Source organism: Chaetodon auriga, chromosome 12, assembly GCF_051107435.1.
Source record: "Chaetodon auriga isolate fChaAug3 chromosome 12, fChaAug3.hap1, whole genome shotgun sequence".
NCBI classification, from domain to species: domain Eukaryota; kingdom Metazoa; phylum Chordata; class Actinopteri; order Chaetodontiformes; family Chaetodontidae; genus Chaetodon; species Chaetodon auriga.
In genome coordinates, this window is record NC_135085.1 from 5880685 (window position 1) to 5903581 (window position 22897).

Below are 22897 nucleotides of genomic sequence, written 5' to 3' on the forward strand. Positions count from 1 at the left end.
CATTCTAATAATGACTTTTGTCAAGTCCAAATGATGATGTTTCCGCGTTTTCATATTCAAAGCAATAACATAAGTAAAATCAAGGCCATTATTATGACTTTTGAATTAATTTGAACATTTTGGCTTATCTCATGATTTTCTTTTTCAAGTTAATATTCTTATTATTTTGTTTGTATTTTTTTTTTCACCTCCTTCCAGCCATATATTTTCTGGCGGGAATCGGTTTCCATAGAGACACTTCCAGTGAGGGAGGGAGGACACAATCAAACGGAAAAAAGGAAACTATTTTCCCAGCAGCGGCGGAATGTTTTAGCAGACGGACCACGGACAACAAGCTAGTTAGCGGCCGATGGAAACAAAACCGGACATAAGTTCTCATGTTACCCAGTTAAAGCTTGACCGTATTTAGTTACCCAGCCAAACATCTCCTTTCATTTTGGACTGTTGACTGATTTGATCCAGAGGTTGAGACTTTCGTGGTGAAGATGGGAGTACCGAAATTTTACCGATGGATATCAGAGCGCTATCCATGTCTCAGTGAAGTTGTCAAGGAACATCAGGTAGGAAACCGGGGTGAATATCGTTAGCTTCGCAATCTACTGATAGCCACTGCGCTAGCTTAGCTAGCTGTTTGCTATCAGAGAGCTAAGTAAAGCGGGCCGTGAAACTTTTACCCCGCGGACCTTACTAATGTTTTTGCCCGTCAACAGGACAGCTGTCTTGCTTCCAAACACTTTTGACTCCATTATTTATCATATGTCTGTGACGTGACGCTAAAGACATCATTAGCCGAATTCCGAGACTAACTAGCTATCTGTTTTGATCTTCTACCTCTAACGTCTAACACATTTTAACGTCGAATTGGTCAAAGTAAACATAACTTAGTAAATGTGTTACCACCGGGTAGCTTAGTTCTTTGTTGGGCAAGAACATTCTCAACAACAATAAACCCCCCACAGTCAGCTAGCTAACTAACTTTACGTTGACAACAGATATGTAGAGGGGGCAGCTAGTTATTGTTGCCAGCTAGCTTACAGACACTGTGCTTTAAAATGTATGTGTAGTTGTTCAAAATACACTAATTATGTCGTCAGATAGTGGCGGATATTCACGAAAACATTTTGGTTTCCCTCACATGAATTATGCTAGTTATTTAGGCTATGGAGCGGCATTGGATTGGACTAGTGAACTACTTTCCTGTAGTGAAGATAGTATTTCAGTGCTTGAGCAGCAGTTTCATCAGCTGGACGCTCCTCAGTGTCACTCTGATTGCGTAATACAGCTTCGATACGTGTGTTAGGACGGTCAGAAGGACATTTTGTGACAGTAGCGTTATATTTCATGCGGAAAATATGTTGTATGCCCTTGTCTGACACTTAAGCCCCCCTCCCCTCCCCAGTTGTTACTAAACCTAGATGTAAATGTCACGGAGAGATCTTTTAAGGTCTTTGTCCATATCAGGCTGGATGAGCCTGAATTTTGACTGACAAAGATTACTTAGCTCCCACAATTTGTTCATACAAATTGTTGTTGTTGAGAGATATAATACAGTCCAACACATGGCACTTTACAGCAATATTCCATAATACATTAACAATTTCTTCAACATAGTGACTGTATTTGTTTTTCTGTTGCTCAGATTCCAGAATTCGACAATCTCTACCTGGACATGAATGGGATTATCCATCAGTGTTCCCACCCGAATGACGAGGACGTCCACTTTCGCATTTCTGAGGAAAAGATTTTTGCTGACATCTTTCATTACCTGGAGGTGCTCTTCAGGATCATCAAGCCTCGCAAGGTTTTCTTCATGGCGGTGGACGGCGTGGCACCAAGGGCGAAGATGAACCAGCAGAGAGGACGGAGATTCAGGTAAGGATGGATATGGAGGAATTCTTTCCTCGGCTTATGTGTAGAGTCACCTCAGGTCATGTGACCTGGCTCCGCGACCTTGTTCAAACCTGATTTAAATGTTTGTGTGTCTGTCTGGCTTTCTGATGGAAGGGTGAACACAGATTCCTTTTACAGCCAGAGCATTAACAAAATGTTATTATTACTAGTGAATTATTATGGAACAAGTTGTACCCCATGGTAGATATTAGTGGAAACTAGCCTTAGCCCTCTCACCCATAAATGTCATCTACCTATCTCAAACTGTTCAAGTTAAGTGGTTGTCATAGATTTCTTGCGATGACCAAATAAAGAAATGGAATTTTATGAACATGTTTGCGCTGTGATGTTGAATCTCAAGTGGAAATAATGCCCCATTCTCTTTTAGTTATCTGATTACGATGACAGCTCTGTTCACAAATATATTCATGCGATGTCTGCTATCATTCTGTGGTTTAGCAGTGGTGTTTGTGGAGCCACAGTTGTAAACCTGGGCCCCGTATAAACTGCCTAATAAGGCAGAATGAGCCCCGAACAGACTGGATGTTTGCCTCGGTAAAGACTGAAGAACCCAGACAACAGACAGGATAACAGCCTGAGACTGTGAGTTTGACCTGCTGTCTTTTCTGTCTGCCTGTGTGTGTGTGCGCGTGTGTGTGTGTGGGTGGGTGTCTGTGTCTGTGTGTCTAGGTCTGCCAAAGAAGCAGAAGACAAGATAAAAAAAGCTCTGGATAAAGGAGAGGTGCTTCCCACAGAGGCTCGCTTCGACTCCAACTGTATCACTCCTGGTAAGAGTGCTCTCAAGCTCTGCACAAAGTGAACATCACATGTTAAAATTAGAGATGCGCTGATCCACTTTTTTCAGTTCCGATCCGATACCTGAATTTGGTTATCTGCCGATACTGATACTGATACTGATACTGATACCAGAGCTCTTTTTAGAAAATATTCTTACTAATACCACCGTTGTATTATTACTGTTGTTGTTGGTGTCATGTGTAAGGTAACATGAGGCTGAAACTGAACCCCAGTTTATTGGTGAAAAGTTCTGTGTCAGTTGATGTTGATGGACTGTGTTTGGGTTCACATCCAACTTTCACCATCTGGAAAACTTGTTTAGTGTTCATGCTGCCAAATTCGTGCTCCAGTTTGTTCTGAAATTTCTGTTTTGCTTTAAGAACCTTGTTTTTGATGTTGCGGTTTGCCGTCCTGGGACAAGCCTGAAAGCTCGATGCTTCTCTTTCAGGCTCAGTTTGATTTCAGGAGTGATCCAGGGTTTGGAGTTGGGATGTTTCTTTATTGGGTTGACTAGTATAGAGGTATTAATGCAGAAATTGATATAGTCCGTAATGACAGTGACCCTGTTATCCAAGTCTCTGTTGAAGATGTCCCAGTAAGTGCATGCCAGTGAGACTCGGAGTTGTATCATGACGTCCTCTGACCATTGTGGGGCACTGTAGGATTGAGACTTGTAACGTTTAAGTTCCTTAATAGATTTGAATTAAATAGATTGGCCCCATCGCCCAGCTATTTGATTCACTGTCGGACCCATATCTGATATCAGTATGGGACTGATGCTTTCCCAGTGAAAACTGATCGAGAAGCTGCAGCAGAACTTGTGAGGATCGTTTCAGGGAAGAGAAATCAGATTTTTCTAACCTTCTATTAATAGGAAAACTCTTCCGAATGTTACATTTCTAAATATATTTGCACTCACTTGTGTGTGAGAATTCTGAGGAGGGGGGGTCTTCTTCATCTTTTCTCTGTTTTCACACTGCAGCAAGCCACTACCAGGTTGCTACAAATAACAAATATCCAGCAAACTGGTGCCATCTGGGACAGTTTCACACATTAGTCAGTCCCAACAAGTGGCAGAGTTCTGCTAAACTTAAGCATCACGCTTGCCTGTTTGATTCAGTTTGTTTTGTCTGGTGTGAAAAGCTGTTCATAAAACCGTTGAGGACTAAACAACCAGACTGTGAAGATCCTATAACTGACCTCTATAAGCAGTGTATACGTATTATGCAAGATCATTTCTTAACCAGAGTAGCATACTGTATGTGTGTCACCATGTCAGTGCAGGAATTTTCCCCATAGGAAAGGTGTGATGTGCTTGTGTCCTTTTTATTTTGGCACTTCCTCATTTAAAAGTGACTTTAAGTAACAGCAGTCACACACAAACAATCTGTGCTGTGTTACTGACCTGGTACACGCTCAGTCAGTGCTAACATATCCGATATAAATGTGTCTGTTCTGAGAAAGTTGGCTGTGTCTCCTTTAATTACACTTCCTTTTTCCAGGCACTGACTTCATGGCAAGACTCCAGAAGCAGCTGGAGTATTTTGTCCACAACAAGCTCTCCTCTGACAAGCTGTGGCAGAATGTCAGAGTCTACCTGTCTGGTCATGAGGTGTGTTCAAAGCTGTTTTAAAGAAAGTGGACACTGCAGTTTCAGTGCCATTGTTCAGGTACTGTGATCCAGCCTTGTACTAGGTCTGCGCTCCTCTTCCTTACAGACTCCAGGGGAGGGAGAGCATAAGATCATGGAGTTTATTCGCTCTGAGAACAGGAAGCCAGGTCACGACCCTAACACCCGACACTGCCTGTATGGCCTGGATGCTGATCTGGTAAGGTCTGAGGATGAGGATGTCTACTCTTGCTCAGACCCTCTTTGGGTGCTCACACTGTCCTGCTCTGTGTTGTAGATAATGTTGGGTTTAACCAGCCATGAGCCAAACTTCTCCCTGCTCAGAGAGGAGGTCCAGTTTGGAGGAAAGAAGTCCCAGAAAAGGTTTTTTTTGGGATATTTTGAGTAGTAGTTCACTTTAATTGATGTTTTTTTAGCGTCTGCATTTACATGTCTGTTTGGTTCTTTATTTTTGAACTCTGTTCTTTTCTTTTCTTCCAGGATAACAACTCCAGAGGAGACGACTTTTCACTTGCTTCACTTGTCTCTGATGAGGGAGTACATTGACTATGAGTTCTCTGAGCTCAGGGTGAGACACACACCCACACACACACACCCGCACACAGTTGCATGCATAACACCACTGGTATAATCACGCAGGATCACATGTGAATCATGAAACCAAAAAAAGCAACTTCTGTGTCAGGGAATGTTTTTGGTCAAAGGTTTTGTTTCTTAATGTGTTCCACTTCAGTATACGACATGTAATCTGTATTGTGGTCGTGTTTCTGTGTGTTTTTCAGAACCACATTGGTTGTGATTACGACTTGGAGCGAATAATCGATGACTGGATTCTAATGGGCTTCCTCGTGGGGAATGATTTCATCCCTCACCTCCCTCATCTTCACATCAGTCATGATGCTTTGCCATTGCTGTACAAGACCTACATCAGTGTTCTGCCCAGCCTGGGGGGTAAGAGACACACACACACACACACACACACACACACACACACACACACACACACACACACACACACACACACACACTGACCAGGGCTCCAAACTGCGACCAAAATGGTCACCAGTGTTTGATAGTGCACAAGTGGTCTTTAACTTGGTTAGTTGGCTTTCTCTCTCTCTCCCACACACACACACACACACACACACACACACACGCACACACCTTATTTTAATGGCATTTCTGTCAGTCACTTTTCTGTTGTTAACTGTTGATCACTTCCACACATCGGTTTGGAGGAATTTTGGCCCGTTCCTCCTGACAAAACTGCTTCAACTCAGTGATGTTGGCGGGCTTCCTCGCATGAACCGTCCTCTTCAGGTCTTTCCACAACATTTCTGTTGGATTAAGATCTGGACTTTTGACTCGATCATTCCAAAATGTTGATTTTTTTTTTTCAGCTTTAACCGTCTTTGGCAGACTGGCTTGTGTATTTAGGGGTCATTGTTTTACCACCTGACTCACCTTGTGTGGTGAAGACGAGACTTTGATAGTAAATACTTAACTTCATCTCAAGTTCTCATCTCAAGTCAGGACTTGAATGAAGATCTGATCACAGTTATACAGAAATACAGCAAATTCCAGACTTTGTTGTTGAGACATTGTTGTCTATTTAAAAAAACCAAAAAAAACTGAATTCTGCTTTGTGCCTCAGGTTATCTGAATGAGAACGGCCATCTAAACCTCAGAAACTTTGAGAAATACCTGGAGAAACTTGCTGAGGTGAGACAACACTGTAAAGCTGAGTGTAAATCCTCCATTAATATCGTCAGTGACATGTTATGTGAAATGATGTCGTTAAAACGTAATAACATTATGTGCTGCTGTACGATAGAAGACAGAAACTACGATAGAATTTTTAAATGTTAGTCTTGTCTGTTGCTTGCCTTGCAGAATAATTCATATTCATTTTTGTTGTTTGGCTCTGACTGATGCTGCTGTGTTAATGCAGGTGTAATTGATATAGAAACAAATCATTGCATGAGTACTTCAGAGGTTTGTCATGGTGTTAAATTATATGAAATGAAGTGGGCTCTGTGATGGTATTTATTTGAGAAACCACGTCAAGTAATTGTTTAAGTCTCTCTTCCTTTCTCTTCCCCCTTTCCTTCTTTCCTCCAGTTTGACCGGGAACATTTTAGTGAGGTGTTTGTGGACCTGAAGTGGTTCGAGAGTAAAGTTGGCAACAAGTATCTGAACGAGGCAGCCGGACTGGCAGCAGAAAAGGAAGCTGCCAGCAAAGACACCACCAAGCAAGAGGTCTGCTGTCATGTCAAAGTATTTCAGATAGATATATATATGCCTACATACACGCGGGGCTGCAGTACACTTCCGGTCACGTATCCCTGTAATTAATAACTTCTATAATTTGTCTTGTGTGTGTAGAATTCCACTCTCTGTCTGGTAGATCTCACCTCACCAGAACAAGTGATTGGAGAAGGAAAAGGAGCGGTCGGAGATGACGAGGAAGAGGAGGACGACATGTTTGAAACGGAGTTCAGACAGTACAAGCGCACCTACTATATGGGCAAGATGGGTGTGGATGTGGTGTCGGAGTGAGTGTATAGACACACACACACACACACACACACACACACACACACAGGAGGCAGAGCTCTCTCATATAAAAGATGATTGTATCTAGGGCTTGCACATTGTGGGAGGACATAACAAATGCACTCAGCAGGTTAGAGAAAGAGTGTACTGAAGTATTTGATGCCCTGACATCCATTTGTAATTTGGAGTGACCCTAAAATCTGTTTTTATTCTGTTACTTGCAGCGAATTTCTAGCCAAACAGGCTAAGTGTTATGTGGAAGGTATCCAGTGGATCCTTCACTACTATTACCACGGGGTTCAGTCCTGGAGCTGGTGAGAACTTCTCTCATGTGTCACTGTGTGTCTGCTTTGTGTTTGTTTTCATTCCATTGACCTGGAGAAGTTAGATTATATTAAAAAAATCTTGTTTTCCTTCCATCTGCACTCTTCAGTTTAAATCAGTCCTGAAATAATGTGTATGTCTCTGCAGGTACTACCCCTACCACTACGCTCCCTTCCTGTCTGACATCAGGAATATAGCAGGGTTGAAGTTGACCTTTGACCTTGGGAAGCCCTTCATGCCCTTCCAGCAGCTGTTGGCAGTCCTGCCTGCTGCCAGCAAGGCTCTGCTGCCAGAGTCTTACAGGGTAACAAACTCCTATCCCTGCATACACTCTAATGTCTGTGTACAATGTGTACACATACTCAATCTTACAAATTGTAAATATGAAGGTCAATACAAAGTCCAAACCTGAAGTAATTAGTGATTCTAAATCAACATTTGAGTGCGTCATATCATGGGGCCTTGCAGCGTTGTGTGGGAGGACCGGGTGCAGCGGAGGGACAGACACCAGCAGACAGCTGCTGAGAGCGAGAGGAGAGAGACGGGGTCAGACCAGAACTGCTGGAGGAATAGACACCCAGAGTCACTCTGGATTCTGGTCTGATCCGGAGCCGTTTAACAGCGGGAGGAGAGCTCTGAGTTTATTTTTTTTTAAGCTTTTGGATTAAAAAGTGGCAGCGAGCCGCAGATGTCCCGACATGTCACGTTACTATAATTGGTCTGTCTTTGTTGAATGCTTAATAGAGAGGAAATGTACTTTTACTTCAAGAATGTACTGAGAGGAAAAGGGAAAAACAAGAGACTGGAAGGAAATAGCAGAAAGAATCAGAGGCTGGTGAACTCTGAGTTCAACTGAAAACAAACAGACACACCCTCGGTGCCTGCCACTGCTCGCTAGCTTCTGGCTAATGTACAGTATTCTGGGATGAATAAACACAAATGATCCCACGGTAAAACTTCAGAAAATATGACAACTGACATCAAAGTTCATTGGAAATCCTCAATCGAAGCTTTGAACGTTAAAAAGATGATATTCGGCACAGCCCTAGATATAATAAAGATGATAATATGTTGTTTTTTGGTGTTTCAGCACCTGATGACCAGTGAATTTTCGCCCATTATTGAGTACTACCCTCCTGACTTTAAAACCGACCTCAATGGCAAGCAGCAGGAATGGGAGGCTGTGGTTCTCATTCCCTTTATAGATGAGGTACACACACACACACACACACACACACACACACACACACACACGGTGACATAATAATACCACCTCTCTGTTAACAAGGCCTACTCATCAACAGTATAACTACATGTGTGTATGTTGTGTATTTGTTGAACAGAGGTGCTTATTAGCAGCCATGGAGCCCTGCAATCACAACCTGACTAAAGAAGAGAAGGCCAGGAATTGTCACACAGAGTGCGCAGTCTATTCATATGACGGCGACGCAGACTTCACATACACCTCCACCCTGCCCCAGCTGTTCCCTGACATCATCCACTGCCATGTCAAGTAGGCACAACACACACACACACACATATTCCCCCAGAGCCAAGAGACTGATGAACATGAAGTTAATTGGTCTCTTCTCTTTAAAGAAATATTTCACCACAGATATTTATGAAATTGGTGCTACATGAGGAGAGAGAACAGAAAAAGGATGATGCGTGGTTTTAGCTCGTCTGGTTTCAAGCAATGGCATCCCATATCTCTTGTTTTACAGCGAAACAGTACGATAATATATGTTTCTGATAATATTGGCGGTGAGGAAGAGGCAGTGCAGTAACAGAATCCTGATTCATGCTTGATCTGCACTGCCTAGTTTGACAGCGTCAGTCCAATCTGTCAAACAGTGCAGCTTTAAAAGAGTGGGGGGCTCTGGGTGCAGGCAGCATGGAGGGAAGCTTAACATTGTTCATGTGCATGTATTGTCCACATTGTACTGATACAAAGGTGGTGGAAAATCAGGAAAGTCTGACTTTAATATCAGCATTTCTGTTTTCTCAGTAGGATGGACACGTAGTAATATTCAATTGCATTTATTCACGTTATGAAATGAAGCGGCTACATGAACGTGTTTTCAGCCTCACCTCGAATGAAATTGCTGTTTGTGATTGGTCATGGTTTTACTGTCACATTGCAGGATCAGGAAATAGTCTCATTTGTCCATACTTTCACACACAAATGCTGCCAAAAAGAACAATTCAGCCGTTATACCCACATAGTTCACGTTCCCTGCAGGCTGATCAGTTTGTCCGTTCTGTACAGGAAAACACACATCCCCATGGACGCCTGGCATGTACCGCTGGACCACATGAGCAGACCTGTCGACCGCTCGGCCCTGTACTTCTGTGGCTTCCCCACACTTCAACACATTAAACACAAGGTTGGTGTGTGTGCGTGCGCATACATATACATATATTGGTGTTGGATGGCTGGGTTACATTTCATGGATCTGAGCCCCAACGCAGGGTCTGATACTTTTACCCTAGTTATATACTAAAGTCCTCACTGAAAAAGTGGCAACAAGTTCCTCAGTAATAACTTATTTTGGAAAAAGAATTAAAGAGGATAACAGGTATAGAAACTCGAATGAAAGCTGCAGCTTTTTATGGCCTCTCTGGCGTTGTCTTCCTCTCTCTTGTCCATTGGCTCTCTCACTTTTAGTTTTATAAGAAGAAGAGTGGGGTGGTCGTTTTCCAGCAGAGCAGCAGAGGGGAAAACACCATCCTGGATATCCTCCCCAGCCAGGAAGGAGAGCCGGTGAGCTTTTGTTTGTTTTTACTGATCTCACTTTGTAAAAACCTGCTGAAAATATTTATTGCAGACTTAATGTGGGAGCTGCTCAAAATATTTCTCAGTGAAAGTGAAAGGCAATTTGGAAATATCTTCAGTCAAATGAGCGGAATACCAGGCTGTCATTCTTTGTTATGACTCATGTTGTCACCAATCACATCCTTATTGGCACCGGGTAGTGTTAATTCCTACTTGGCATCTCCATCTGACACTGCAGTGATGCGAGCGTCCTCTAGGTGGCGGTCAAGAAAAGTCACAAAAGAGATTAGTTTTACTCAGATTGTGAGCAGAAAAAAATGATTAAAACTCCTAAATAATGAGTAATACCTTCATGTACTGAATTGAGAACGTGTGTAAAATGCTGCTTCAATTACATTTACAGCTTTGAATTTTCATAGCACGATTTCATCATTTCAAACGGGAGTAAGCTTTAGTGTGCTCTAGTCTCTGTTAAATGCCGTATATATCAAATTGAAACTCAGATGTACTCTCTTCCTCTGTCTTGTCTTGTTTTTGCCTCTCTGTCTCTTAGATATGTGATGATGTCGCTGCACAAGTACTGGGGAAGTCAGTGTTTGTCAACTGGCCGCATCTAGAGGAAGCTCGCGTCATTGCAGTGTCCGATGGAGAAGTCAAGTAAGTGTTAGTGGTGGGAGACAAGCTGCAACTCTGGCGGCATCGTTCTGTAGCCATGCAGGTGTTGCACACTCTGGATAGATGCTACCCATGAAATGGTTAGAAATGTACGAAGGGAAAGAAGTTATTGTCATATCCTTTGATAGAATCCCTGTGTTTTGTTTTTTTGGGGGGGAAAACATTTAATCTGGATGCCGCAAAAGATCCCTGCAGACAGCGCCACTGGGGGGCGCCAGATTCTGCACAGAGTGGCTGAAAAATGTCAGATAGTGACAGTCACAACTGGCCCACCATCAGCAAACTTAACATGCAAATCTGTTTGGCGTTTATCTTTGTATCGCCACAAAGCATGAGGCAGCTGTTAGAAATGAAATGTGTCGTTCTGTTTTGCAGGTTTTGTCTCGAGGAGCCGCCTGGTGTCCAATGCGTTTACGACAGGCCCTCCACTCCCCCTCCCACCAAAGTCACCTGCCTGTCTGACAAGGAGCAGAAGGATTGGCTGAAAGATGTCCAGGGACTCACTGAACAGTAAGCACAACGAACAACAAGATGCTTTATCAATGAAGAGGATAAGATAGGATATTTCTCTATTGATCCTCCAGAGGGCAAATTCAGGTATTTCAGTATTATAAGTACAGATAAATAGAGAAACTTAAAGAGAATGAATAATTGAGTGTGCATGACAGAGGAATAGAAGAAAAAAGAAACTATACGAGAGCAATTGGACACAAAATTACAGGCAATGGCAGCAAAGAATAGTATAAGAGTAATATGATGCTGTCAGATATCATATGATAGTGTGTATTTAATATAGTATAGGATACTATTATATCAATATTATATAATAATGAATAAAGAAAATAGAGCTGAAAATATTTTTATAGTAATATTGTTTAGAAAATGTTTTTGCGCTCTTGTATGTTGTGTTCAATTCCTAAGACCAGTTCTTACAGCTGTCTTACTGCTCGTGCTTGTTATTCTTCTCTGAAAGTGATTTTGCCTTCTTGCAGTTTCTTGAGGAGGAAAGGCATCGTGGTGAACGAGACAGCGGTGGTTTTGTATGGCCAGTTGCTGACGGGAAGGAAGTACGTCCCCAAAGCCAACGGTGTGGTGGAACTGGAGAAACAGTGGGCCAAACAGGTCCTCCCTTTCGCCTACCAGACAGTGGTTAAGGTACATGCGTACACATACAAGAAAGAAATGCACGGCGAAAAAGGAATGGAAACCTGTGACCAGTTCAGCTGCATGAATGTAGTGTGTTCATCGCAAAAATTACTGTTTACAGTCAGGGAGAGATTTTAGATTTTTGCTTCCATGCTGTTTATTCACATCCTCATACTCCAGGATGTTACCTGAAACTTAATATTATTGGTTAAAAATGTACTGACTCACCAACATTTCCCTTCATCTTCTCAGGACATCAAGACCTTTAACTCGTCTCTGACCTGCTTTAAGAGCTTAGACGAGCTCTTTCCTCCAACAACCACTGTCTTCATGGTGGGGAACCCGTACTACGGTGCCATGGGCGAGGTATATGTGCTCAGCTTTCTGCTTCAGTCAGACGATGATGGGTGGTTAGAACCAGCTGCTCAGAGGTCAAATGAAGCTGGATTTGAACAGAAAATAGCCGAATGTTATTGTTCTGTAATTATCTGTGTCACAAATAAGAATTGGTTTGGCCTCGTCATAAATAATCCGATAATACTGACCCACTCTTCTCTTAGAGTCTTGGTTTGACGTCAGAGAGAAGTTTGAGTCCTCTATCAAACTCATCCCAAAATAGAGTAATAGTGAAGTGAGCTTTACTACTTTTCAATAATCAATCATTTACGGAACAGGTGCAAGATTCTAGTGATGTCATCAAAGACGGTCGGGTACGAGTGGTCTTCAACCTGCCACACGAGCCACAGCTGGAGAACTTAATCCAGAATCAGCATGTAAGAGACGCACACACACACTCTGAGGGTACTCTCCATGCCTTCACCTCTTGTGCCTCACCCATACAGTGTCTGTGTGCGTATGTGTTTTCTAGAAGTACTGTGTGAAGTACAGTCCTGGATATGTCTTGGCGTCCCGTCTTGGCATCACCAGCTACCTCGTGTCCCGCTTCGCAGGGAGCATCTTCATTGGCAGAGGCTCAAAGAAGAAGTGAGTGTTCAGTCATCTTTCAGAAACTCGTTAAAGCAATTTTCTCGTTGAAGTTGCAGTCTGAGCGGGTCAAACCCCTCTGCTGAATCTGCCTGTTTTTGACACGCGCCTTCTACATTTTGCACCAATGTTTCCTTCTTCATTGTTTGCAGTCCCTGCGGGGAGCAAAGAGCGAACATTGGCCTCAACCTGAAGTTTAACAAGAAGAACGAGGAGGTTCCAGGATACACCAAGAGAACTGAAAAGGAGTGGCTCTACTCTGTTGCTGTGGAGGAATTGCTGGCTGAATACCTGGAGAGGTAAATAACAGACAAACAAACAACATTGAATTTACATAACACTTACTGTACCTTGATGTGTACCGTTACGGTGACATAGAATTGAACATACTGTGATAGGCGATTTTCACTCATCCCTCGTCTCTGTTCATCCACCATCAGGCTCATTTCATTTATTATTAATGCTTTTTAGGTTTTCTGAGGTATTCAACACAGTGTCCAGAAACAGTCATGATGATGTTTTCTATGAAGATGACATCTGGCCTGATTTGGACCAGAATGGGTACGACACACAGACACACACACACATTATTAAGAGCAGTCAATCCCTTGTGATTTTGGCCCTCAGAGTTTTCTGAAGTCATTGAATTGAGGGTGTGTTTATTGGCGATCCCTGCTTTGTTTACCTCACAGGGCGGAGAAAGTCGCTGAAATCACTTTGTGGTTGAAAAGTCACCCGGTGAGCTCCGTCAGCAGGGCGTCATGTGACCTGCAGGTGCTGGACTCTGCCATCGTGGAGAGGATCGAGGAGGCAGTGGAGAAAACCAAGGTAACAGACGTACACAGCATCAAATTTAAGCAATATCCATGTTATGTGACAAGGAAAACAATCATCTATTGGTGCAGAATGTTCAGTATCAGCAGTAGTCAGTTCAGAGAAGAGTGCAGCAGGAAAGATGGCACTATCAGTCCCGTCCGACAGCCAATAAACAAAAGAACACAATGGTTTCCTCCTTGAGTGCGTCTGTCAGAAAGATTTCCAAATGACTGATCAACCATCTTTAAGGCGGTCTCTGTGCCCACGTGCTGGAAGTTCAGAAGTACCTTCTCTGGCTGAAGTTTACTCACTAGCCTGTTTGCCTCATGAATACTCTGCACGGTCGCATTTTTCACTCCTGCCGCCAAGCTGCTGCCGTTAAACATCTGGCCTGCTCTGTCTGGCAACCCAGAGGATTTGGCCCATCCTGGACCTGAGTTGATCCTTTTCCATCTCGCAAAGAGGTGAATGTTGTTCCACAGCTCATGAAGGGTCCATATATACATGCTGCATATGATGAATGTACTTTTCCTGGTGTATTTGCACTTTTCTGTCAACAGCCACAAAGTAAATTCCCACATAACATAAGTTTTCATGTTCCCCGCGTCCAACTTGGAATGCAGATCTGAGCGGGGGTATTAGAGATGTGGAGAAACTTTATGTGCCCCCCATATGAAATCATCCACATGGCGGGCTTCTAGCCAATAGAAAACAGCTGGATCAACTTGAGGCATTTTTCCTCCTGCTGTCAGCACTATGTACTCTGCCAGTATAGTGAAGCATCTGCCAGACCATACACACATTTTTTGAGCTTCCATAATGGTGGGGGGGGGGGGGTCTCAAACCTTGTTACACATCAGTTACAGTGTCTTCTGTGTCGGCTGTGTTATTGTCAGCCATTTTCATCCCTTGTTACATGTTGATCCACACTTTCTATATTCACTTTTGTCAATCTGAGATAATGCAGACTAATGCATGTTCCTCCATGTCTGACAAACACCACTGCACCGTCCTGACCAGTGACAACTCCTGGTCATTTCCACTCTGAATTCATTTGTAGTTGACCTTGTCTCACTGCAGGTATTTCTGCAGTGCGCTCGGTCGTCTTTCTGAACATCCTGCTTCTGTAAAAGCCTTTCTGGATGCATATAAAGCAGAGATGTGTTTTGCCACGCACTCTCTTTTTGTCATGCCCTCTAAAGCTGAGGGTTGAATAGTTCACATAGACAGGCGAGGCGGCAGGTTGGCGTTCTGTCCGGAAACCGACTGATGAGTTTTGCCATAAGAGCCTGGTCCATCACAGTGTTCCAATAACAACAGTGACTTGTCTTAACTTTCATCATGATCTCAGTCAGTGTCTGGTTGTGACACTCCAGAAGTGCATTGCTCCATGGGCTGTCTTCATTCCACGTCTCTCACCTCATCTTTGGTAAACTCTCCTTGGTTGTGACTGAACAGTTTCGGAGATGGACCGTGCACACTTAATCCAGTCATTGACAAAGTATTTCGCTATTTCAGAAGATTTCATAGTGGGCAGAAAGCTGTCTGGACTGAATCGTGTGACCTGGTCAATAATGTGGAGATACCACACACCTGGTTCATCTCTCATTGCATTGAGATGCCAGTGTCAGGCTTTGGTGTAGTTTTCCTTGATCTCTGACATATTTCACATTAACAATCCAAAGCTCTCCTGTTTGTACTCACAGTCCCTCCATTCACACACCTCTCTCTTTATCCTCTTTCTCCCTCACTCTCTTTCGTCTCTTAGGTGAAGAAGAGCACCAAGAAAGTCCGTGTGACAGTCAAGCCACACCTCCTCTTCAGGGTGAGTACATTTACCTGTGTGTGCTGTTGCTTTAGGTAAAGACATGTGTGTGTGCGCACATACATGTTTACAAAGCACTGAACATGTATTTATGAATGCCTGTGTTTGCTGTAGCCCTTGGAGCAGCAGCAGGGTGTGGTTCCAGACCCGGATTCAGAGTATCGCCTGTTTGACAGAGTCGTGAACATCAGGGAGAGTTTCAGCGTCCCACTGGGACTCAGAGGAACAATCATCGGCATCAAAGGAGGTGAGGACACAGTTACTTTCATCCTGGTTCCTTCATACGGCTGTGCAGGAGCATGATATTAAGAGGGAATATACACGTAGAATATGTAATTCTCACGGTTTATGATCTGTGTGTCTGTGCGTCCAGCGGAGCGTGAGGCAGAGGTTCTCTATGAAGTGCTTTTTGATGAAGAATTTGCTGGAGGTCTCAACATCAGGTAGTAACACGGACCATGTGTATGTGCAAATGAAACACTCCACACCACAGTGATTTCTGAGCACGCATGTGACTGCTGTGTCATTGGCCCGTGTCCTCAGGTGTAAGTCGCCTCGTGGTTACCGCCTCCCTCCCTGCGCTCTCATTAACCTTTCCCACGGAGCCCGGGTGGATCACACCTCCCACAAACTCACCGCCATCGTCAAACCTCAGCCCGCTGCAGCCACGAACTTCAACTCACAGCGCCAGCTGGGCGGCCTGAACCACTCTCCACGGTCACTCTTCATACCCACACAGGTAAGAGGGGAGCCGCACAGCTTTTCTTTCTTGCGTGAAATTGAAAAACGACTGACATGTTGTTTCTCAGATGGCGCCATTTTCTATTTACCTGCCACACAACCCTCTTTGTCTCTGTGTTCTGTTTTCTCCATTCCACCTCTCTGCTCCTGATGTGCAGCATAACAACAAGCACGGTGTGGTGAAGGCAGCCTCGCAGGGCAACAGGAACTCCCCCTCTAAGGGTCTCATCCAGAAACAACAGGCCAAGGTAAGAGCAGGCCCACCTGTGTTTAGACATCCTCACTTCTGTGTGCCCTTTTCACCATGTGACCATACAAATATATGTGGGACACTTTCTAATTTTCTGTCTGTCTCCACTTCTTCATCAGAGTAAAGTAGAGTACAGTAACGTGTGGCAGTCTCTGCAGAGCTCTGGCCCTCCTCACCAACCTCCTGCTCACTGGCACAATAATGTGAGTAAAACGTAATGCTGTTACCGTTTGTGATCGGTGTGTAAGTGACGCTCGCAGATCACCTGGTGATTCAGACCCCTGTCTAACAAGACTGACCATTGTTTACCTCAAAACTAGTTTGTTTTTGACCTGTAATAGCAAAGCGCTTTGATACATAAGCCTACAACAACACAGTACAGGTGAAGAAGATCACCTGAAGTGCAGATACTGTAAGCCAGTAGTTTTGATTTGATCCTGTTATGTGTGTGTGTGTTTGTCTGTGTGTATATACAGTGAGTTGTGCTGATGTGTTTTTGGAAGCAGACCTTAGCTTTAATGTATATGTTTGTGCTTTATTTGTTTTAAAGTAGATGCTGTATTTATAGACGTGTAGCTAGAGTCATGTTGGTTTGTGTGTAATTTACAGGCCCCGGTTGGTGCCATCAAACTGTTGAAGAAAAACGAAGACCTCAACTCTCTCGTCCCCTCACAGAACACAGCCAATAAGGTACACATACTAATGTAAACCCTTTTGTTCTCTTTAATCAGAACTGTAAGGGACAAGTGTCAAAGGTTTGCAGCCAGTAGCTTTTTTGAAATCACAATGGTCAGAATCTAGTTTGGACATTTCTACATTTGTCCTCAGTGGGTCACATTTTCCTCACATATGTCTCTCACTCAGGCTGCAACGGAGTTTGAGGACCTCATAGCCAGTCTCAAGATCTCTAAGGGTAGCCAGCAGACCCCACCTCCTCCTGCTCCTCCGCAAGCACCCACCAGCCAGTCAGATGGCCCGTTGTCTCCGCAGTCCTTCGCCATGGTGAGTTAGAATCTTTGGGGAGCTGTAACAGAACTGCCTGTGCAATTGTACAAACCCGTACTGATCACTGCTCGTTAAGTCAGGTCAGGATGGTTCTACTGGTTTTGTGTGTTGTAGAAGGGGACCCTGGTGCTGAAGGAGATGCTAAAGATTGACGGCGCTGGAACAGGAAGTCCCTCATCCCAGGAGATGGCTAACAGCGGCGCCTCCGGTGGCCATCAGCAGAACAGGAGGCGATCGTCCAAGAAACTAGGTACGTAACTGATTACTGCGCCACAAGTTTACTACCCTTTTAGGAGACAGGAAGGTGCCTGTCTGTACGCAGCTTCAGCCATGTGTGCACTGTTCTCCCTTCAGCAGCGAACATGAACGCCCCCCACGGCGATGCAGCTGTATTAGCGTCTCCCGCGACAGCCCCCTCTGCCAACCTCTCCAATGCTGCGCTGACCAGTAAGGTGTCAGAGCTGGCGTGCGTCTGTGTGAGGTTAGGAATGGCACCACCCGAGTTCAGCTACATCGGCAACAGACAGGTAACCCAGTGTGATGCAGCACACGTGTAAAATGCTTTCTTACTTTTTTTGGTGTCACATTGTCCTGCGTATTACACACCCTCAGCAAATACATGTAGATAATCGTACTATAAATCCATCCAGTTGAACTGCACATCAGTGTGTCTGGTTTTTGTATGGCGGCACTGATGTTGTCCTCCGCCCCCACAGGGTCGAGTAGTGTGTCAGGTGAAGCTGTCCAATGGGCTGATGGTTCACGGTCCACAGTGCCAATCAGAAAACGATGCCAAGGAGAAAGCTGCCTTCTTTGCCCTCCAAAGACTGGTACGACACACACATGCACACACACACACACACACACACACACACACACACACAAAAACACAAACATTTTTATGTGAATAGTGCAACTAAAGTGTCTGTCTGTGTCCTCTGGCTTATATCTAGAACTCAGTGGGATCGGGCTTCCCCCTCCCACCTCCTCTATACCCAGGAGTGGGTCAGATACGACCCCCACCCATGGGAGCCATGACCCCTGTCTTCAACCAACAAGGTCAGTCCTCCCTGGCGACAGTGTGGTGTCACAGTCTGCTGCTGAGGCTGTGATTGGAGCAGCTGTCCTTCAGTAAACAGAAATGAACTAAAGGAAGTGAAGCTTTTTTGTGCTGGTATCTCATGAGAAGGCTCTTTGTCTCCAGGTGGTTTGCTGTTGCCTCACCAGGGTTACGCCCCTGCCCCTCTGTGGGGAATGACGCTGCCCCCTCACCACCACCAAAACCAACCGTTCTGCGGCGCAGCAGGGACCTTCCCTGGTGCCGCCCGCCACCAGCCGGCAGCAGCGCCGCCCGCCGCCTCACACCACCAGTTCATTCCATTACAGGTAGAGTACGAGCGGAGGCATTTGTGGAATGATTTTTCCTTCCTGTTTTCTGATGCTGACGCAGTAACGCCACAGTCATTGAAAACCAGCTTCCTGTTCCTTTGACCCGCACAGGTGACGAAAAAGCGAGTCTCGGCGAACAAGAAGAATCAGGAATCTCGAGAGTTTTACAGCGCCGCCCAAACTGTGGCCAGACACCAATCGCAGAGAGCCCAGAACCAGCCCCCTGACCAATCACAGGCTCAGGGCGGTAAAGTCGACCAGCCACACCAGCACCCTACCAACGCGAACCCCTCCTCGTCCAGTCCTGGCCTGGCAGGCGGCCATTCCATGATGACAGCGGCCCCGCACACACCCCCCAGACAAAACATGCCAGCAACAGGCCACACCCCTGGCTCCGCTTCCAAGAGGAAGCACAGAAAGCTGGCTGTCAACTTCGAGGCAGCCAAAGTGTCTGAGTGATGAGCTGGCATGTGTGCGTGTGTGTATGTGTGTGTGAGAGGAGAAAGAGGCGTGTTTGGTGTTTGTACGCTGCTGTTTTAAGCCTGACTCAGCATCTCTGATCGAAACCTCGTCAATGTGAAAGTGTCTTTTCACTCAGCATTTCAGCGTAGAAGCGGCTTCAGGTGAGACCAGAGCGCAGAGCCAACCTTATTCTGTTAGTTTCCTTTCTCGTGTGGCACGCTGGAGCAAAGCGAGTCCCACTTTGACTCTGCCGTCGGCCTCAAAACACAACTCAAACTCCCCTCACCTCCTCACTGGAGAGCACACTTCTGCCAGTGACACAGAGTCTACCAAACATGGCTGCTGTGGTTCGACATTCCCAGCGCGGAATGTGTTACTGGTGTGGAAAGGAATCCAGCGTACTGGCAGGAAGAGGAGGGTGCATTCTGGGATGTTTTCTTTCTTCTTTGGGTCTTCCTTATAGAGGGTGGTTTCATGCACTGATTCCTCTTTGGAGCAGATTCTTATTTAGCCTATATTCAGCATACTGAGAGGAAAACAGCTCGCGTTTCATTTCTGTAGCTCTGACTATTAATCCCATCAGCTCTGTTACAGCTAACGTGTTAGCCGATCTGGTAGAACTGTGCGTTTGTTCACACACTGACTGCCCATGTTTGCTGCCGCACTCGACCTATTTTTTGTGGTGCAGTCAATGTCGTGAGATAACGTGGTCTTCATAACTGACAGAACAGCTGGGCAGAGCTCCAAAAATGAAACCCAAGTTGTCATAAAGTGTTCCTTTTAATGGATGAGAAGTGAAAAACATTGATGATTTGGACTGGTTAAGTCTGCCTGCTAGTGAAGAGCGTGAAGTGAAACACTGCCTTAAGAGAGGCTCGCACTCATTAAATGTACATTTTAGAGAAAATCCAAGTGGGGGAAAAATAAATTCAATAGCTACGTACTAACGCTAGCACATAGAAACTCACTCTGTGGCTCAGAGCGAAACAAAGCAATGGATTTTTACAGTTTTCATTTTGGGGAATAATGCAGCCTGTAGAATCAGAAATCAGTGTGGTCATTGTTGTTAATAATGTTACTGTCTTACGGCCGCTCGGTCAGTCTCAGCATCGTCCGTCTCTCTTGAATGTTTCTTTGCATACTTCCTGCTGAGAGGCAGCAGAGTTGGGGCTGACTTCACCTGTGGAGGCACAGCAGGCTCCACAGCAGCCAGGACAGATCAGATAGATATCACATCATATAATGGTGATTTTATCATGCTCCCGATCGTACAGTGCAGACGGTCCTCCATGTTTTGTGAAACCTCATCAATCAAATTAGGATCTTGGTTCTCAGGGACACGCAGCCATGGTAGAAGCCCTCCTCGTCCCCTCACGTTTGCACAGCAGTGGCAACTACTTCCTGCTCAGTTCTCCACCTGTTCATCCTTAGAAAAGTAGCTTGAAGCCGTATGATGCTGCGTTGGCCTCGTTTTGTTTTTTTTAGGGGGGGTGTTAACTCTGGATCAAACTGGATCTTCCATCATGGCTGCTTCTGTCAGAATCCAGCAGCTTTGTCAGGTTTGGATCAGTGGTGTTAATCAGGCCGACGTTGATCATCTGTTTGAATGTTTCCCTTTGCGTTGTGCTCCTCGCCTCCCATCCACTTCGACAGCTTTTTATTTCCACCAGACCTTTGACGCCTTGCTGCTCTTTTTTTTTTCTATTCTTTATGCCATAATGACACAGCCAAAGTAGAAATGAGTGCACACGTAGCAGAATTATGACAAGATTGAAATAGTGCCGCCAACACACACACACACACACACACACACACACACACACGCACACACACATATATACACATTGTACTTGTGATGTTATTGCCACGGCAGAGCTGTTATACACCAGCACATAGCCCAGAGTCAGATAGCCAGATGTGTCTGTTTTATTCTTACATTTGGACCTTGTGAAGATTAAATTTGATTTTTGCAGTCTATAAAATATTCGGTCGTGTTTGTTGAGAGGAACCTTGACACTGCCAGATTCCAAAAGCACCTTGATAGAAAGTCAGTCTTTCCATTTTTTTAATGGAAAAGCACCAAATGATTGTGGCTGATTTTACACAGCTGCAAAAAAAAATAACCTTCTTTATTTCTTTTTTCTTGCTTGCATTAATGTGTTTTTTAACTGCTAAGGTTACAGGTGTGTTTCCTGTGAATATGGGAGCTCACACAGGTCATAATAGTATGGAATATTGGGCTTTTTCTTCTATCTTTACACAGGAGTGTGGTCTTTCAGCATGAGGGCATCATGTGGTTAACACTACACCTGGCATTCTCTTGGTTGGGGGATTTTGACAGGATTATTGCACAAAAAGGTGAAATCTGACAGCGGACGTTTCACGAGCAAACAAGCATCCAGCGTGTGAGCAGAGTGGCTGAAGCGCAGGAAATCTGTGCAAGCAACAGTGTGTCTGAGTGCAAGCAGGAGCTTTTTTGAGTGCAAAGGCGGGATTTGAGGGAAAGCATTACAAAATCTGAGCCTGAAATCAATGAGTCAGGCTCTCAAATCGAAAGACCACACTCCTAAATATAGAGGAAAAATGTTCCGCATTCGTCCTTTTGACATTAAATTGAAACAAATCAACAATTCGGATTTTATAATGTGTTCCGATGTTCCATTCTGATGTCACATGCAGGATAGTTTTCATTTTAATGCGTCTTTACTATCATTGAGTATCTTGACTAAGTGCAAAGGAAAAGGAAAGCCCTGATGGACAGAGATGACTTGCGCTCCCATCAGGCTGGAAAAGAAGGGATTTTTGTGTCTGTGTAAACGCAGCTCAGCCAGTGTCGTACTGATCGAATTAAAGCGTTTCTATTTGCATCATGTGCCCACTAAATGAAGTGTCTCCAAGGTGCTTTTGGGAACATTCTTTCAGGTTTTGGTGATTTTCTGAAGCTTTTTGGCTATTTTAAATTCTTAGCTTTATTCTCCACATCAGGACTTACTTACACAAACATGCACGCGTATCAAATCTCCATTTTAAAGACTTTTTTTGTTTTCTTTTTGAAGCTATGGATTTTATGGATACCGTTTTTACAGGCGGTCTTTTCTAAGCAATCTGAATAATTCTTGTTTCAGTCATGTTTGTGGTGGAGCTACAGCGATGGACGCAGCTGTAGCGACTCGTAAAGTGTATTTCCTTTGTCCTTGTTTTTTGGGACGTACAGTATGTTTTCGATGTTTGTCAACTGAAGTCCTTACGCCAACCCTGTGAGTCAAGTCTGTGCGGCTGTATGGGGAGGTTTTAAAACATGTCGGAAATTGAAGCACACCTGTTGTGTATCTGTTTTTTTTTTTTTTTTTTTAAATTTTGGAAATGAAACAAAGTAGAGAACTCTCCATATGAAGAGATGATGTTTTGATTCAGGAATGTGCTGTACATATCCATTTAATTAAAGTGACTCTTTTGTTACGGCGTGGCTGCTTCTTCTTGGCACTCGCTGCCATTTTTGTTTTGTTTTTTTCCATTTTGTTACATGATGGATCCTAAATCCTTACATCTACCAGGACATCCCATTTACTTTTTTTATGTTTTCATTGACATTTGAAGCCAGGCCATGGTCTGACCAGTAGATGATGCCGG

At 44.4% G+C, this 22897-nt stretch overlaps 1 protein-coding gene across 2 annotated transcripts; it reads left to right on the plus strand.

Annotated features, from left to right (window-relative positions):
• The first annotated feature begins 362 nt into the window (after positions 1-362).
• xrn1 (5'-3' exoribonuclease 1) lies at positions 363-22726 on the plus strand. Of its 2 annotated transcripts, none has more exons than XM_076745346.1 (40): positions 363-560; positions 1640-1872; positions 2581-2678; positions 4191-4300; positions 4407-4517; positions 4596-4681; positions 4799-4886; positions 5101-5269; positions 5973-6040; positions 6440-6577; positions 6704-6873; positions 7099-7188; positions 7346-7502; positions 8289-8408; positions 8542-8711; positions 9468-9585; positions 9867-9962; positions 10528-10631; positions 11025-11159; positions 11642-11804; positions 12048-12161; positions 12470-12568; positions 12664-12779; positions 12932-13078; positions 13251-13340; positions 13472-13607; positions 15364-15420; positions 15535-15667; positions 15794-15863; positions 15964-16159; positions 16320-16409; positions 16531-16614; positions 17021-17101; positions 17276-17413; positions 17531-17666; positions 17771-17943; positions 18133-18246; positions 18370-18475; positions 18621-18802; positions 18917-22726. In XM_076745346.1, the coding sequence occupies exons 1-40, from the start codon at positions 486-488 to the stop codon at positions 19262-19264; spliced, it is 5109 nt and encodes a 1702-aa protein (XP_076601461.1). In that variant the 5' UTR covers positions 363-485; the 3' UTR covers positions 19265-22726. The 2 variants fall into 2 exon arrangements, with proteins under 2 accessions (XP_076601461.1, XP_076601462.1); XM_076745347.1 differs by having other exon boundaries at positions 17774-17943.
• The last annotated feature ends 171 nt before the right edge of the window (positions 22727-22897 follow it).